This window comes from Rhinoderma darwinii, chromosome 5, assembly GCF_050947455.1.
Source record: "Rhinoderma darwinii isolate aRhiDar2 chromosome 5, aRhiDar2.hap1, whole genome shotgun sequence".
Lineage (NCBI taxonomy): Eukaryota > Metazoa > Chordata > Amphibia > Anura > Rhinodermatidae > Rhinoderma > Rhinoderma darwinii.
Window position 1 is genome coordinate 14,758,577 of NC_134691.1, and position 18,258 is coordinate 14,776,834.

At 50.1% G+C, this 18,258-nt stretch overlaps 1 protein-coding gene across 1 annotated transcript in view; it reads left to right on the forward strand.

The window, feature by feature from the left end:
• Positions 1–18,258, forward strand: part of KCNQ3 (potassium voltage-gated channel subfamily Q member 3) — a 118,656-nt gene that overhangs the window by 57,596 nt on the left and 42,802 nt on the right. The window contains exon 10 of the mRNA XM_075827939.1: positions 15,092–15,118. Coding sequence (XP_075684054.1) covers positions 15,092–15,118 — 27 coding nt within the window. The remainder of the gene's footprint in view (positions 1–15,091; positions 15,119–18,258) is intronic.

The window sequence follows — 18,258 nt, forward strand, 5'->3', positions numbered from 1 at the left end:
AACCATACTATCCCCCACCCCCATTTAGTAACGACACATGACACCGAGGTTGGATGTGAAATGGCCACAGCAGCCGTTTATTAATTTCACAGTTTTATAAAAACAATTTAAATCCGAAACATTCGGATAACTAGTTAGGAATCCACCAGAGAATTCCTCCTAATAATTCACATGACCCAACATGGGTCAGAATCATAAATAACAATTAAACGTTAACATTAACCCGAGCAGAGGAAGTCCTTGAAGCCCCTTCAGATGTTCCTTTCAAGAACACACCGAATTAGCCATCTGCAAACCACTAATTACCTCCAGCCGTAAACCAGCTCGGAAGCACCGTTCACCTCTGCAGATGGCTCCAACCACTAGAAGTCCACTTCAAGGGGATAACACCCGTTGAAGCCCTCAAGTGATATACCGACCACTAGAAGTCCACTTCAAAGGGATAACACCCGATGAAGCCTTCAAGTGACATACCTTCTACCAGAAGACCACTTCAAAGGGATAACACCCGATGAAGTCTTCAACCATGTACCTTTTTTGGGGGACGCATACCCCCGATGCGACCCCCCCACCATTTTGTACTGACTGGCCTCAAGGACTCCCCCCGCCAGCTGCCATGACAACAGAACCTACTCCGGAAAAAAGAAAAACATGTTAAATAAACACACAAAATAAAACACAACGCTCATATACGGACGTACAGAAGACCTAAGGAGTAACAAAACAAGGGTGGGAGGGTGGGAGCTTTGCTTCTTGTGTATTACTCCTCCCGCTGCTTCCGGCTCAATGCCGAGAAACAGCGGGAAGCGCAGTAACGGCCCCCCCGTCCCCCCTAGCTCCTCCCCGTCCCTCCTTCAGCTCCTTCACCTTTCCCTCACCTCTTAACATTAACCCTTTCCCTACCAGGACGGTCATGTCGGCTTCCCTCAAGCCTGCAGCTGCGTCCAGCCTCTTCTTGACCTGCCTAGGTAGAGTCGTGTGTTAACCTTAAACCATACTATCCCCCACCCCCATTTAGTAACGACACATGACACCGAGGTTGGATGTGAAATGGCCACAGCAGCCGTTTATTAATTTCACAGTTTTATAAAAACAATTTAAATCCGAAACATTCGGATAACTAGTTAGGAATCCACCAGAGAATTCCTCCTAATAATTCACATGACCCAACATGGGTCAGAATCATAAATAACAATTAAACGTTAACATTAACCCGAGCAGAGGAAGTCCTTGAAGCCCCTTCAGATGTTCCTTTCAAGAACACACCGAATTAGCCATCTGCAAACCACTAATTACCTCCAGCCGTAAACCAGCTCGGAAGCACCGTTCACCTCTGCAGATGGCTCCAACCACTAGAAGTCCACTTCAAGGGGATAACACCCGTTGAAGCCCTCAAGTGATATACCGACCACTAGAAGTCCACTTCAAAGGGATAACACCCGATGAAGCCTTCAAGTGACATACCTTCTACCAGAAGACCACTTCAAAGGGATAACACCCGATGAAGTCTTCAACCATGTACCTTTTTTGGGGGACGCATACCCCCGATGCGACCCCCCCACCATTTTGTACTGACTGGCCTCAAGGACTCCCCCCGCCACCGCGAAACAGGCCTTGACCACCTTAAGCCTGTGAGTTCCTCCACACCACCACCGCCCTTTCTATGCCTTCTGCTATAGCCAAGCTCCAAATATCAATGCCAACCTCGGTCAGATGAACCCCGTCACTCCTCCAGAAATTCCCCAATCCTGACTCCAAATCCCTATGCCTCACGCAAATGCCCCCGTTCTTTGCCACAAAACGGGACACCGCCCGGTTAACTTTTATCCGAGCCTTATTGACTCTCTCCACCGATCTAGCTAACCGCCAATGCTTCCTTGGGACTATGTCCGACCACACTACCACCAACTTGGGATAAGATACCCACAAACACAACAAATCATGTTTGATATCCCGCACCAACTCACGAAAAGGGCGGACTCCTAAGTCATTCCCACCCACGTGCAACACTAAAACCTCCGGAACCCTATCAAGCCGCACATATGTCTGGAATTCCGCCAACACCCTGTTCCACGACATACCTCTAAACCCCAGCCAATGCACAACCGCATCCTGTCGCGGAATGCGCAACTGGCGACCATCCGGGCGGACGTCCGCCCTCAAAGCCCCCCAGTGCACGTACGAATGACCCATCAACCACACCAGACAAGGAGGCGAATCTGAAACGGAAAACACAGTTAGGCACCACCATATAACATTTGCAAGCATAAACAACAAAATTACAACATATGGGGGCGGACATAGGACTTAAACCTTTTTGACTCCCAACGACCAATACGCCTCACCCCCTCATCATCCAACCCCCAGCGCCCTGCTTCCGTTGCTGCGCCAATCCGGAAGGAATGAGATGAATATGAGCCTGCCGCAACCCCAACCGCCGTCAAACATTTTTTTTTTTAAAAACAGCTCCAAACTGAAACCTGGACAAGAACGACCCGTCCACATGACGTAACAAAGGCAAATCTGGAGACCCCCTGTTTTTTGTAAAACCCCGCATGCACTCTACTGGGCACATGACCGACCCCGGGAGAGCGAACAAAACTATCAGTTTTCCCTTCCCTAATTGGTCAGTTTTTGATCTACGCAACCATACCTCCAACCGATCTGCAAAAAGGCTCACCTCCCCAGATCTCAGCCCCCCTGCCTGTTTAGTACTTGGCGACACCAACTCACCTATTCTAAATGCTCCGAAGAACGCCAACGAGAAAGCCAACCGAAACAAATCCATTTCATCTGAAGAACGACATACCGATGCCAATGAACCGCCCAACAAGCCCAGCAAAGCAAACGACACCGGCCTTCTACTATCCGCCTCCACCCTACCTCTGCGCAACCCCTTCAAAGCCTGCGATACCAGAAATTCCTTCGATACATCCCGCAAGCCCCGCAACTTAAGCCCAAACGCCACCGCGGATATAAACCGGTTCACCTTCGCTACTGAAAACCCCCCCTCCCAGGCATCCCCTAACCAATACAAAAGTGCCACCAACCTGTCTCTATCCGTATTAACATCACCCAACTCTCTTACCCACTCCTCCCACTGCCTCCAACAAGCAGCATAAGCCCTCCCCGTCGTGCGCGCCAAAGACCTTTGTAACAGCTGCTCTACGGGACCGATACCAGATCCCATAGATGATCCGGACACGCCAAACCGAGACGTTCCGCTCCCGGGGCCAATTGCCGAAACCGGTCCCACTGCGAGCGAGAAAGAGCATCAGCAACACAATTCCGTACACCCGGGACATGCACCGCCACCACCCACGCGTTCAGCGACAAACACACCAACACTAAATGTCGCAACAATTGAACTACCGGAGGAGAGGACGCCGTGATGTTATTAATGGCAAGCACCACCCCCATGTTGTCGCAGTAAAAACGGACCTTCTTATCCCTGAGCCTGTCCCCCCAAATGGTAGCCGCCACCACGATGGGAAACAGCTCGAGCAGGGCCAGATTCCGCGTCAATCCACTGGACACCCAGCTAGCCGGCCATTGACCTGCGCACCACGGACCTCCCCCGTAAGCTCCAAAGCCACCCGCCCCAGCCGCATCCGTGAAAATATTCAGATCACTCGTATCCTGCGCTGGGGCCATCCATAGCGAGCGACCATTGTACTGGCCCAAGAAGTCATCCCAAACCTGAAGATCAGCTCGGTGCTCCTCCTTGAGCCTCACAAAATGATGCGGCGCCCGCACTCCCGCCGTTGCCGCCGCCAACCTTCTACCAAACACCCTCCCCATCGGCATAATCCGGCAGGCGAAATTCAACTTCCCCAGCAGCGACTGAAGCTCCCTCAGCGACATTTTCTTCCTTCTACAAGCCCGTCGCACCTCCAGCCTCAAAGCACCCAGCTTATCCGCCGGGAGCCGACACTCCATTGCCACCGAGTCAATTTCGATTCCCAAGAAACAAATCGTCGCTACCGGGCCCTCCGTTTTTTCCGGCGCCAAAGGGATCCCAAAATTCCTCGCCACCTTCTGCAGGGCATGAAGCAAGTTACCGCAAACCGGCGAACCCCCCGGGCCAACGCACAAAAAATCATCTAAGTAATGGATCAACGAATCGACCCCGGATACTCCCCTCGTTACCCACTCCACGAAGCTACTAAACGCCTCGAAGTATGCACAAGAAAGAGAACACCCCATCGGAAGGCACCGATCCACGTAAAAGGCCCCATTCCAAAAACAACCCAACAGCCGTTGGCTTTCTGGATGCACCGGCAACAACCTGAACGCCGCCTCGATGTCGGTTTTTGCTAGCAGCGCCCCCGGACCCGCAGCCCGCACTAACCCCACCGCCTTATCGAATGAGGTATAAACTACGGAACACAACTCGTGATCAATCCCGTCATTTACCGACGAACCTTTGGGATACGATAAATGTTGAATCAAACGAAACTTTCCGGGCTCGCGTTTAGGGACAATACCCAAAGGGGACACAACTAAATCTTTCACCGGCGACTCCACAAATGGCCCCGACATGCGCCCCAACGAAACTTCTTTTAACAACTTTTCCGACACGACTTCCGCATGCAAGTAAGCCGATTTTAAATTTCTCCGCGTAACCGGAACCTCATAAGGAGGCGGAGGAATAACAAAACCAACACTAAACCCTTCATAAAGCAACTTAGCTGCCGCCCTATCCGGATACTCATTTAGATAAGGGGCCATCCTTTCCACCCTCACCGGCGACACCCCCTTGACCAGCCCCGTGCTGGTTCCCGGACCTCTTTTTCCGCAGACATTTTGCCGCCCCGTGTGATGCCCCATTACACTCGGAGCACACGTGCTTGAACTTGCACGTGGCCCCGAACTTGCACTGGCCTTCATTGAATTGCCAGCAAAACCCCGCCTTTCCCCCGCCGCTTGGTCCACTCTGACTAGTCTGGCCTCCCTGGCCACCGCTCCCGGGAAAGGGCTGCCTAACCGGAGCCGTAACCCGTAACCAGAGAGCAATATCCTTCTGGTCCCACCGAATCGCCGGCCGAACCGCCTTCCGCTGACGGAATTGCTCATCATATCGCAGCCACGCCTGACCCCCATACGCCCTATGAGCCTCCCCAATAGCATCAAAATAACAAAATAACGCCGAACAATTTTCCGGCGCCTTTTCCCCTATCACACTAGCCAATATGGCGAACGCCTGCGACCAATTAACGAACGTCTGCGGGATAAGCCTATACCGCCGCCGTTCCTCCTCGTCCTTTTTACTCTCATCCCGCTTGCTCTTATCCAAATTGAATTTAGCCAGCGGCAAGAGAGAAAAAATTTCAACATATTCATCTTTCCAGATCCGATCACGCACCTCCTGCTTTAAATGCGCCCCCAACGGACCCTCAAAACAAACATACACCTCCCCCCGAGCACGATCGTCCATGCGCACTCGATCGCCGTCCTTCTGTGCCTCAGTCTGCACCGACACCGCGACCGCCTCTCTAACCGCCACCACAGGACGCGCCTGCAACGATCCCACTTCCCTGGGGCCTTCCCAAACTACCGCAGGGGACACTTCCGTCACTACCGGCGCCGCGGCCCTATCCAGGCGCCCCACCAGCTCCCGTAAGCAACCCACTAAATCTGCCAAACCCGCTCCGTCGCGTCCGCCCGCGCCACTACCGGCCCCCGATGCTATGCTAGCAGCCCCCCCGCCGACACCCGACATAAAAATCGCTGGATAAGACAATAATGGAGTTATACACTCACCGGGCTGCACAGGCGCTGTGTTCCCGTCAGCCGGACCATCCTGACCTCGACGATAGACGTCCAGTTCACCTTCCTCCAGTTCTTCTCTCGCCGACGACTGTCCCTCCCAACGACCTCTTCGGAAAGGGGATGAGGACGCGCTGACCGATGGGCCGGCAACCTGCCGCCCGACCGCCGGGACCCAGACTTCCGACCGGACCTGTTGCCTCGACGTCGCTGCAGATCTAGTCGTCCGTCTAGACGATCCTGACGAAGCCTGCCCCCTGGCCGGAACATCACCATGCGGGGCGGCCGTACCTTGCTCTCGACATCTTCCATCTGATGGGGGAGGGGTGACAGGGAGCCCGGCCTGCGACTCCCTGCTTACCGCCGGACCCCGTCGCGGCCTGGGATTCCTGCCAGGACGCAGGGCCTGGGAAGGGGCGGTCCTCCCAGCTGCCTGGCCTGCAGCGTCCGGGATCGGGCTCCCTCTGCGACGCCGTGTCCGCGGGACTACCTCCGGACTCAGGCGCTCTGGAGGTCGGGACCGCCGAGAGGGACGGGTCGACACAGCCTGCATCGCCGTCACCCCTGCTACCGCTCTCTGCCTGCCCAGCGCAGGAGCGGTTGTTGCCGACTCCCCCCCCGCCGCCATAGCCATGCTCGTAGGGGGGCCGGGGGAGGGGAGCCTGTCCCTTACAACAGACCCCGAACGCCGTGCCCGACGTGGCGAAACGGCGTCCGGGATCCGCGTTAATGCAGCCACGGTCTCCTCCAGCCATCCGGGACCGTGGTGCACAGCAGCGGCACGCAGCCGCTCTAAAATCAGGGCCTCTGCCATACTAAAAAGCCGGGCAACGGGGAGCTTTGCTTCTTGTGTATTACTCCTCCCGCTGCTTCCGGCTCAATGCCGAGAAACAGCGGGAAGCGCAGTAACGGCCCCCCCGTCCCCCCTAGCTCCTCCCCGTCCCTCCTTCAGCTCCTTCACCTTTCCCTCACCTCTTAACATTAACCCTTTCCCTACCAGGACGGTCATGTCGGCTTCCCTCAAGCCTGCAGCTGCGTCCAGCCTCTTCTAGAAATAAAGTAAAAAAATGTGTGCACTGTTCATACCACGCTTTTCTGAATCTCCATGATGTCCCTTCTCATATGTTGGTAAGTATGTGGTACATTACTGTATGTAAAGAGCAACAGTGACACCTGCTGGCTAAACATGTGTGGACAAACCAACGAAGGTCGTAATATTGTTTTCAACTTATCGAAGAGACACATCGCAAAATTCTTGTCCTTTACGACATTATGGCATCAGTATGACCCAGTGTAAAGGATCTGCCAGGCACAGCTTCGGGGTTAACTCCCATAATTAATCAGTCAGCACCTGAATCTACATCCCCGAGACTGACTCCAGCTTCCACCACTCAGGCTGGCAGGCTTAGGAGTGGGAGAGCCTATCGCAACCTGGCCAGACTCAGCTAGCTTCCGCCCTCGGTCTATTTAAGCCTGCCCTTCCTGTCCCTCGGTGCTTGTGATTCTTTTCGTGTGGTTTCCTGGCCCAGCTGCAGCTCCTTCTATTTTGATCCTGCTCCATACAGACCCTGGCTTACTGACTACTCTTCTGCTCTTCGTTTGGTACCTCGCACACTCCTGGCTTGACTCGGCTCGTTCACCACTCTGGTTGCTCACGGTGTTGCCGTGGGCAACGGCCCCTTTCCCTTGCTTGTATTCCCTTGTATGTTTGTCGTGTTTGTCGTGCACTTACTGAGCGCAGGGACCGCCGCCCAGTTGTACCCCGTCGCCTAGGGCGGGTCGTTGCAAGTAGGCAGGGACAGAGTGGCGGGTAGACTAGGGCTCACTTGTCCGTTTCCCTACCCCCCGTCATTACACCCAGTACATATTAAGACGGCAAATTATACTTAGTGACGCAGCGGTTTACATGGAAATTGCTGCTGCATATCATTATTATTCTCTATGTGCAACTTGAAGTTACAGCAGAAATTTTCAACATGTGCAATTGTACATGTGTTCGACTTCACATTTCTGCCATGCAGTCATCTGACTGCAACAGCAGAATAGTGAGTGCAGCTCTGGAGTATAACACAGGATATAACTCCGGATCAGTACAGGATAAAGAATGTAATGTATGTACACAGTGACTCCACCAGCAGAATAGTGAGTACAGCTCTGGAGTATTATACAGTATGTAACTCAGGATCAGTTCAGGATAAGTAATGTAATGTATGTACACAGTGACTTCACCAGCAGAATACTGAGTGCAGCTCTGGAGTATAATACAGGATGTAGCTCAGGATCAGTACAGGATAAGTAATGTAATGTATGTGTAAAGGATCTGTCAGACACAGCTTCTGTGTCAATGCCCATAGGTAATCAGTCTGCACCTGCTTCTATGTCTGTGAGACTGACTCCATCTTCCACCACCCAGGATGGCAGGCTTAGGAGTGGGAGAGCCTATCACAGCCTGGCCAGACGGAGCTAGCTCCCGCCCTCTGTCTATTTATATACTGGGGATCTTACCAAATGGGGTAATGAATGCATGACGTCATGTTTTTCTGTTAATTCTATTTCTCCCCCTGAGGAGGTGAACACGCTACCTGAGTTTGTTCAGGACTTCGCTGATGTTTTCTCTAAAGAGGCCTCCGAAGTGTTACCTCCTCATAGAGAATACGATTGCGCTATCGATTTGGTACCAGGAGCTAAGCTCCCTAAGGGTAGGATATTTAATCTCTCTTGTCCCGAACGTGAAGCCATGAGAGAGTATATCCAGGAATGCCTGGCCAAGGGTTACATTCGCCCCTCTACTTCTCCGGTAGGTCCTGGCTTCTTCTTCGTAGGGAAGAAGGATGGTGGTCTTAGGCCGTGCATTGACTACCGGAACTTGAATAAGGTCACTGTAAGGAACCAGTACCCCCTTCCTTTGATTCCTGATCTCTTCAATCAGGTTCAGGGGGCCCAATGGTTCTCTAAGTTTGATCTACGGGGGGCGTATAACCTTATCCGCATCAAAGAGGGGGATGAGTGGAAGACTGCGTTTAACACGCCCGAAGGTCATTTCGAATACCTCGTCATGCCCTTTGGGTTGTGTAATGCTCCCGCGGTCTTCCAGAATTTCATAAATGAGATTTTAAGAGACTACCTGGGGGTATTTCTTGTAGTGTACCTTGATGACATACTTGTGTTTTCCAAGGACTGGTCCTCCCACATTGAGCATGTCAGGAAGGTGCTCCAGGCCCTTCGGGAAAACAAACTGTTTGCTAAGACCAAAAAATGTGTGTTTGGGGTGCAGGAGATACCATTTTTGGGTCAAATCCTCACTCCTCATGAATTCCGCATGGGCCCCGCCAAGGTCCAGGCTGTGGCGGAATGGGTCCAACCTGCCTCCCTGAAGGCGTTACAGTGTTTCTTGGGGTTCGCTAATTATTACAGGAGATTTATTGCTAACTTCTCGGTCATCGCTAAGCCTCTTATGGATCTTACTCGCAAAGGTGCTGATCTCCTCCACTGGCCCCCTGAGGCGGTCCAGGCTTTTGAGGTCCTTAAGAAGTGCTTTATCTCGGCCCCAGTGCTGGTTCAGCCCAACCAAATGGAGCCATTTATCGTGGAGGTTGACGCGTCCGAGGTGGGAGTGGGTGCTGTCTTGTCCCAGGGTACCAGGTCCCTCATCCATCTCCGTCCCTGTGCCTACGTCTCCAGGAAGTTTTCGCCCACTGAGAGTAACTATGATATTGGCAACTGCGAACTCTTAGCCATTAAATGGGCATTTGAAGAGTGGCGCCACTTCCTGGAGGGGGCTAGGCACCAGGTAACGGTCCTTACCGACCACAAGAATCCCGTTTTCCTAGAATCTGCCCGGAGGCTAAACCCGAGACAAGCTCGATGGGCGTTGTTTTTTACTAGATTCAACTTTTTGGTCACCTATAGGGCTGGGTCTAAAAATATTAAGGCTGATGCACTGTCGCGTAGCTTCATGGCCAGCCCTCCTTCGGAGGAAGATCCTGCTTGTGTTTTGCCTCCAGGTATAATCATTTCCTCTATTGATTCTGATTTAGTCTCTGAAATTGCGGCTGATCAAGGTTCAGCATCCCGGGAACCTTCCTGAGAACAAGCTGTTTGTTCCCCTGCAATTCCGGCTAAGGGTCCTATAGAAAATCATGACTCCGCACTATCTGGCCATCCAGGCATCCTGGGTACCAAGCACCTCATTGCCAGAAACTATTGGTGGCCTGGGTTGCCTAAAGACGTTAAGGCCTACGTCGCCGCTTGTGAAGTTTGTGCTAGGTCCAAGACTCCCAGGTCCCGACCAGCGGGCTTACTATGTTCTTTGCGCATTCCCCAGAGACCTTGGACCCATATCTCCATGGATTTTATCACCGATTTGCCTCCATCTCAAGGCAAGTCGGTGGTGTGGGTTGTAGTAGACCGCTTCAGTAAGATGTGCCATTTTGTGCCCCTCAAGAAACTACCCAATGCTAAGACATTAGCTACCTTGTTCATGAAACACATCCTGCGTCTCCATGGGGTCCCTGTCAATATTGTTTCTGACAGAGGGGTACAATTTGTTTCATTGTTTTGGAGAGCCTTCTGTAAAAATTTGGAGATTGATCTGTCCTTCTCCTCGGCCTTCCATCCTGAAACCAATGGCCAAACGGAGAGGACTAATCAGTCTCTAGAACAATATTTAAGGTGTTTTATCTCTGACTGTCAACATGATTGGGTCTCATTCATTCCCCTCGCCGAATTTTCCCTTAATAACCGGGTCAGTAACTCGTCAGGGGTCTCCCCCTTTTTCTGTAATTTTGGGTTTAATCCACGGTTCTCCTCCGTTTCACCTGGTAGTTCCAACAATCCCGAGGTAGAGGTCGTTCATCGGGATCTGTGCACAGTCTGGGCCCAGGTTCAGAAGAACCTAGAGGCGTCCCAGAGCATACAAAAGACTCAGGCAGATAGAAGACGTTCTGCTAACCCCTTGTTTGTGGTCGGGGATCTGGTGCGGCTATCGTCAAAAAATGTGCCCCTTAAAGTCCCATCCAAGAAGTTTGCTCCCCGGTTTATAGGGCCGTACAAGGCCATTGAAGTCCTCAACCCTGTCTCCTTCCGACTAGAGTTGCCCCCGTCTTTTCGAGTGCACGACGTGTTTCATGCCTCCCTCCTTAAACGCTGTTCCCCGTCCTTGGCTCCCTCGAGGAAACCTCCGGTCCCTGTTCTCACCCCTGAGGGGGTAGAATTCGAGGTGGCCAAGATTGTGGACAGCAGGATGGTCCAAGGCTCCCTCCAGTACCTGGTCCATTGGAGAGGATACGGGCCTGAGGAGAGGACTTGGGTACCCGCCCGGGATGTTCACGCTGGGGTATTGCTCAGGAGGTTCCACCTTTGTTTCCCCAATAAACCAGGTCCACCTAGAAAGGGTCCGGTGGCCCCTCATAAAAGGGGGGGGGGTACTGTAAAGGATCTGCCAGACATAGCTTCTGTGTCAACGCCCGTGGGCAATCAGTCTGCACCTGCTTCTATGTCTGTGAGACTGACTCCATCTTCCACCACCCAGGATGGCAGGCTTAGGAGTGGGAGAGCCTATCACAGCCTGGCCAGACGGAGCTAGCTCCCGCCCTCTGTCTATTTATACCTGCCTTTCCTGTTCCTCCTTTGCTTGTGATTCTTCTCTGCTGGTTTCCTGGCCCTGCTGCAGCTTCTTGAATTACTGACCCTCTGCTCGTTATTGACCTTGGCTTACTGACCACTCTTCTGCTCTGCGTTTTTGTACCTCGCTCATCTCCTGGTTTGACTCGGCTCGTTCACCTCGCTTGTTGCTCACGGTGTTCCCGTGGGCAACTTCCCCATTTCCCCGGCTTCTTTGTACCCTTGTCTGTTTGTCTGTCGTGCACCTATTGAGTGTAGGGACCGTCGCCCAGTTGTACCCCGTCGCCTAGGGCGGGTCGTTGCAAGTAGGCAGGGACTGAGTGGCGGGTAGATTAGGGCTCACCTGTCTGTCTCCCTACCCTGACATTACAGTATGTACACAGTGACTCCACCAGCAGAATAGTGACTGGAGCTCTGGAGTATAATACAGGATGTAACTCAGGATCAGTACAGGATAAGTAATGTAATGTATGTACACAGTGACTCCACCAGCAGAATAGTGAGTACAGCTCTGGAGTATAATACAGGATGTAACTCAGGAGCAGTACAGGATAAGTAATGTAATGTATGTACACAGTGACTCCACCAGCAGAATAGTGAATGCAGCTCTGGAGTATAATACAAGCTGTAACTCAGGATCAGTACAGGATAGGTAATGTAATGTATGTACACAATGACTCCACCAGCAGAATAGTGAGTGCAGCTCTGGAGTATAATACAGGATGTAACTCAGGATCAGTATAGGATAAATAATATAATATATGTAAACAGTGCTTTAACTTTTTATTTGTTGCACCATAGAAAAAAAATCTAATGATGGCAGATTGGTAGTGTTTACTCTGCATCTCCAAAGAACTCTGTGGAGGGAATTTATCAAATTTCAAAGTTTTCTGTTGAAAAAAAAGTCGCAAGAAGGTCGAAAAGTCCCAATAAGCATTGAAAATTGTGACTTTTAGTTATTTTTCTACATGCCCTCGCCACTTTTTGAAAAAAGGGGGGCATGGCTTACTATAAGGAGATCGGGAAATAGCAGAAATCTATGCCCTTTCCTAGCTGATTGTGGCGGAACGGGTGACGTTTACCGGCATTGTACCCAAATACAGGTTAAGCCTGCCGCAAACCGTCGCACTCCCGCCATCCGGGTGCCATAGCTTAGATGGCGCCCGGTGCTAGATGGGGATATGTCCCCTCAAACTGCATTACGTTATGTTTGATAACCAGTTGATCTGTATTGTATTGTATTCAGTGCTGCTTCACTGTCCTCCCCCTCTAGGGTTAATCTTACTCTGAAGGAAAATGAGTCACAGGCTGAGAGCGGGAACTTATCTAGTGTAAATAAGAAAAAGGAGGGGACCTGTTTCCTGAGGGAGGGGTGAGTGAGGGATATAGTGGTGCTGGATGAGTTGTCAGTTTAGTTGCTGCCCAGGAGAGGATGAGATAGCAGTGTGAGCTGCAGGCAGGGGCTGTCTACCTCAGAGATGGTACCTGACCTAGGGACAGTAAGGCTATGTTCACACGGAGTATTTTGGGGGAGGAATATCTGCCTCAAAATTCCGTTTCGAACTTTGAGGCAGATTTTCCTCTCCCTGCACGGCGATTTTCGCGGCGATTTTCGCGCCGTAAAACAGCGCAAAATACGCTTTCTCTGCCTCCCATTGAAGTCAATGGGAGGTCAGAGGCGGAAGCGCCCAAAGATAGGGCATGTCGCTTCTTTTTCCCGCGAGGCAGTTTTATTGCTCGCCGGAAAAAGACGCTGACGCCTCCCATTGAAATCAATGGGAGGCGTTCTCGGGCCGTTTTTGCCGACTTTTGCGACGCGGTTTCCGCGTCAAAAAACTCGCCAAAATACCCCGTGTGAACATAGCCTTATAAAGGACAAGTGCTGGAGTCCCATCTAACTAAGGAGGATCTGGAGACACCCCAAAGGATGAAAGGTACAGTGGAGAGACCCCATAGTGAGGTAGCCTGTCCCATCCAGCTCAGAGGGGAGAAGCAGCAATGCATTGGTTCTGTGTGTGTCTGTCCCTGTTAATAAACGCGCCTCTGTGGCTTGTCCCCTGTTAATCTGTGTCGCCTGAATCTATCGCCCACATTCTCTTGGCGTAAACCGACCCCCACTGACCCGGTTTCGCCACACTGATGTAGATTTCCCTTAGTGGGGCATGGCAAGGTAGAGACCGTTGTCGAGCCCTGTACTTTGTCCCCCATAAGACTTCCTTATTACCGGACAATAAAAATAAATAAATATACTCACCGCTCCTCGTCTCTCCTCCGGGTCCGCTCATGCTCTCACTACCGATCGTGGCTAAGGCAACGCACAGACCCCGGGCAGCTTCAGGATGTTGTATGTGACACAGCACTGATGACGTTGAGAGCAGCGTCACATATAAGGCCCGGGTGCTGCTCCGTGTCAGGACCTTGTTTGAGCCATAGCATGCTGAGGGGACCTGGGGAGAAGCAAAGAGGATCGATAAGGTGTGTATACATTTTTTATTTGATGTCCCATGGGGGGATGGATGGCAAGCAGGCGTGCGCCTCTTAATAAATCTGTCACACCTTACTCCGGCGGAGCAGATAGCTAAAACTGCCGTATGAAATGCTAGTCCTAGTAAATCTGCCCATTTGACTGTGTTCACACTATGATGCAGCACGAGAAGTGTATGACATTAAAATTGTGCCCTTTCTTCTCAATTTTATATATTTAGTATCAGGTACAAAGATTTAGGGGTTGCAGGGATAGCGACATTTTGGGAGAATAGCCCAGTTATCCCCATAATAATGCAGGCGTATAAGAAGGTGGTACAATGGTGCAGTGATATATAAAGATGTAGTCTTGGCTGGACAGAGCTATCTTACTATACAATAAATATATATTATAATGTATATAGATAGTGTCACATCTGTCATCGGGAGGTATGGTGGTAGGTAAAGCCATGGGTGATTAATTGGTATAGCTCTCGCACTTCTCACTGTAATTGTGGACAGAGAGTTGTAATCATTGTCAGCCATTTTTGAGGCTATGGAGAGCTGTCTGTAGTCACCTGGTCACCCAGGCAGTTTCTCTATCCCTCTTTTCTGCATGTCTGGCTACTCACAAAGTAACACCCGTGTATTTTCTTGTACTCGTGTGGGTACACAAAGGGAAGAACTGTAGTCCTATGTTAAAAGCGAGAACATCCACATGATAGGTCACATGCAAACGCCCCCTCCTGGGTTTACATTATTTTCAATGGATGGAGAAGTTTTAAACTTTTTGTAACCTGGCAAATAACAATGATTGAAGCCGAGGGCAGAGATACAACATGACCTTTCCATTCAGAGCAAAAATCCACCAGGTTTACCTAGCGCTTTATGTATGAACTAAGATGTGGGGCCATTTTATGCCATGTCCAGTATTGGAGCGACTGCAAAAGCCGGGCAGGGGTTTATATACATAGAGCAACTCTGTATGAACTGGAAAAATGCTGAAAGTATTCACACAGCCAGGTTATATGTGTGTCCTTATCTACAACAAGCCATATGATCTATCACAATGACCCGCAGATACAATGCTAGACCTGACATTCATGGGGGGCTCCAAAACAATGATAAATGACAATCCTGAACCATCCCATATCTGTTACACTACGACTACCTGAGCTACAATTGGCTTAATGTGTTTCTGTTTTCCCTTTCTCATGCTTGCAACTTACCTTTAAAGGAAAGAACCATTGGATGGCGCCACTAGGTATGTCTATCTATCTATCTATCTATCTATCTATCTATCTATCTATCTATCTATCTATCTATCTATCTATCTATCTATCTATCTATCTATCTATCTATCTATCTATCTATCGATCTATCTATCTATCTATCTATCTATCTATCTATCTCTATCTATCTATCTATCTATCTATCTATCTATCTATCTATCTATCTATCTATCTATCTATCTATCTATCTATCTATCTATCTATCTATCTATCTATCTATCTATCTATCTATCTATCTATCTATCTAATCTATCTATCATCTATCCCCTGTTTCTGTGGCGGGTATTAGCACAGCTTTGTGCAGCACACCTACGGTACCAACAAAAGTGAACTTGGCCTAATAAATGATCAAGCTGTCATGTATATAGTGACCACTAGATGTCACTGTGGCATCGCAGCTCAATACTGTTTTATATTCGGCTTTGCAAAGATTATATTATTATAATTATTATTTATTTATTTTTGATAATTGCTTCTACAGTTTAATCTTGATTAGGAAATTGAGCCCTTCTTATTGTGACGGTGGCACTTTTTCCGAGGATGAGGTTTTTCTTTATAGGTCAGGTCTCGACTGCTGTGATAGGTCTGATCGTTATCCAATTGATTAGTGATTGAAATGTAATTAACGAGATATGTCCTGACATTTTTTCCGAAGTTTAAGTAAACGGAAAAGGAAAGTAATTCTGCGTTTGAATGAAGTCCTCGGTGTTGTGGCTGCATTGGTCGGTAAAGTTACAATGGAAATGGAAAAAAAAAGACAAGGAAGACTTGAACTTACAGGCCCCAAGCCTGAGGCTGCACTACTGAGAGATTCCAATAACAACATGTCCCTTGCTGATCGTGTGCAGTGATGTCATCTTGTGTGGATCCAAATCACCATCCACATCAATATCTACATCCATTCTGGCTTCAGTAGTGGCAGTTATATGTGAATATATGGGAAGATCAATGTAGAATAGGTGAATGGAGCTGGAAGAGGCAGGAGGCAGGACCAGTAACAGGCAGCCATTCTTTATCAGGACTAATACAACATGAGAGGAGCTGCCAGGTCTCAGAACCAGCCAAAGACAATCTGAAAAATAGCCGAAATGTAGCCCAATGTCTGTATTGCCAACATGCACTTTATAAATGATAGTAACAAATAGATAGAACATTTTATTACATTATGCAGGATAGATAGGATGTGTTTATAGCATATAAAGTAGTGATAGCAACAGTGCCCCCAGATATAGAAACAGCCACAGTGCCCCCAAATATAGAGACAGCCACAGTGCCCCCAGATATAGAAACAGCCACAGTGCCCCCAGATATAGAAACAGCCACAGTGCCCCCAGATATAGAAACAGCCACAGTGCCCCCAGATATAGAAACAGCCACAGTGCCCCCAGATATAGAAACAGCCACAGTGCCCCCAGATATAGAAACAGCCACAGTGCCCCCAGATATAGAAACAGCCACAGTGCCCCAGATATAGAAACAGCCACAGTGCCCCCAGATATAGAAACAGCCACAGTGCCCCCAGATATAGAAACAGCCACAGTGCCCCCAGATATAGAAACAGCCACAGTGCCCCCAGATATAGAAACAGCCACAGTGCCCCCAGATATAGAAACAGCCACAGTGCCCCCAGATATAGAAACAGCCACAGTGCCCCCAGATATAGAAACAGCCACAGTGCCCCCAGATATAGAAACAGCCACAGTGCCCCAGATATAGAAACAGCCACAGTGCCCCCAGATATAGAAACAGCCACAGTGCCCCAGATATAGAAACAGCCACAGTGCCCCCAGATATAGAAACAGCCACAGTGCCCCCAGATATAGAAACAGCCACAGTGCCCCCAGATATAGAAACAGCCACAGTGCCCCCAAATATAGAAACAGCCACAGTGCCCCCAGATATAGAAACAGCCACAGTGCCCCCAGATATAGAAACAGCCACAGTGCCCCCAGATATAGAAACAGCCACAGTGCCCCCAGATATAGAAACAGCCACAGTGCCCCCAAATATAGAAACAGCCACAGTGCCCCCAGATATAGAAACAGCCACAGTGCCCCCAGATATAGAAACAGCCACAGTGCCCCCAGATATAGAAACAGCCACAGTGCCCCCAGATATAGAAACAGCCACAGTGCCCCCAGATATAGAAACAGCCACAGTGCCCCCAGATATAGAAACAGCCACAGTGCCCCAGATATAGAAACAGCCACAGTGCCCCCAGATATAGAAACAGCCACAGTGCCCCCAGATATAGAAACAGCCACAGTGCCCCCAGATATAGAAACAGCCACAGTGCCCCCAGATATAGAAACAGCCACAGTGCCCCCAGATATAGAAACAGCCACAGTGCCCCCAGATATAGAAACAGCCACAGTGCCCCCAGATATAGAAACAGCCACAGTGCCCCCAGATATAGAAACAGCCACAGTGCCCCAGATATAGAAACAGCCACAGTGCCCCCAGATATAGAAACAGCCACAGTGCCCCAGATATAGAAACAGCCACAGTGCCCCCAGATATAGAAACAGCCACAGTGCCCCCAGATATAGAAACAGCCACAGTGCCCCCAGATATAGAAACAGCCACAGTGCCCCCAGATATAGAAACAGCCACAGTGCCCCCAGATATAGAAACAGCCACAGTGCCCCCAGATATAGAAACAGCCACAGTGCCCCCAGATATAGAAACAGCCACAGTGCCCCCAGATATAGAAACAGCCACAGTGCCCCCAGATATAGAAACAGCCACAGTGCCCCCAGATATAGAAACAGCCACAGTGCCCCCAGATATAGAAACAGCCACAGTGCCCCCAGATATAGAAACAGCCACAGTGCCCCCAGATATAGAAACAGCCACAGTGCCCCCAGATATAGAAACAGCCACAGTGCCCCCAGATATAGAAACAGCCACAGTGCCCCCAGATATAGAAACAGCCACAGTGCCCCCAGATATAGAGACAGCCACAGTGCCCCCAGATATAGAGACAGCCACAGTGCCCCCAGATATAGAGACAGCCACAGTGCCCCCAGATATAGAGACAGCCACAGTGCCCCCAGATATAGAGACAGCCACAGTGCCCCCAGATATAGAAACAGCCACAGTGCCCCCAGAT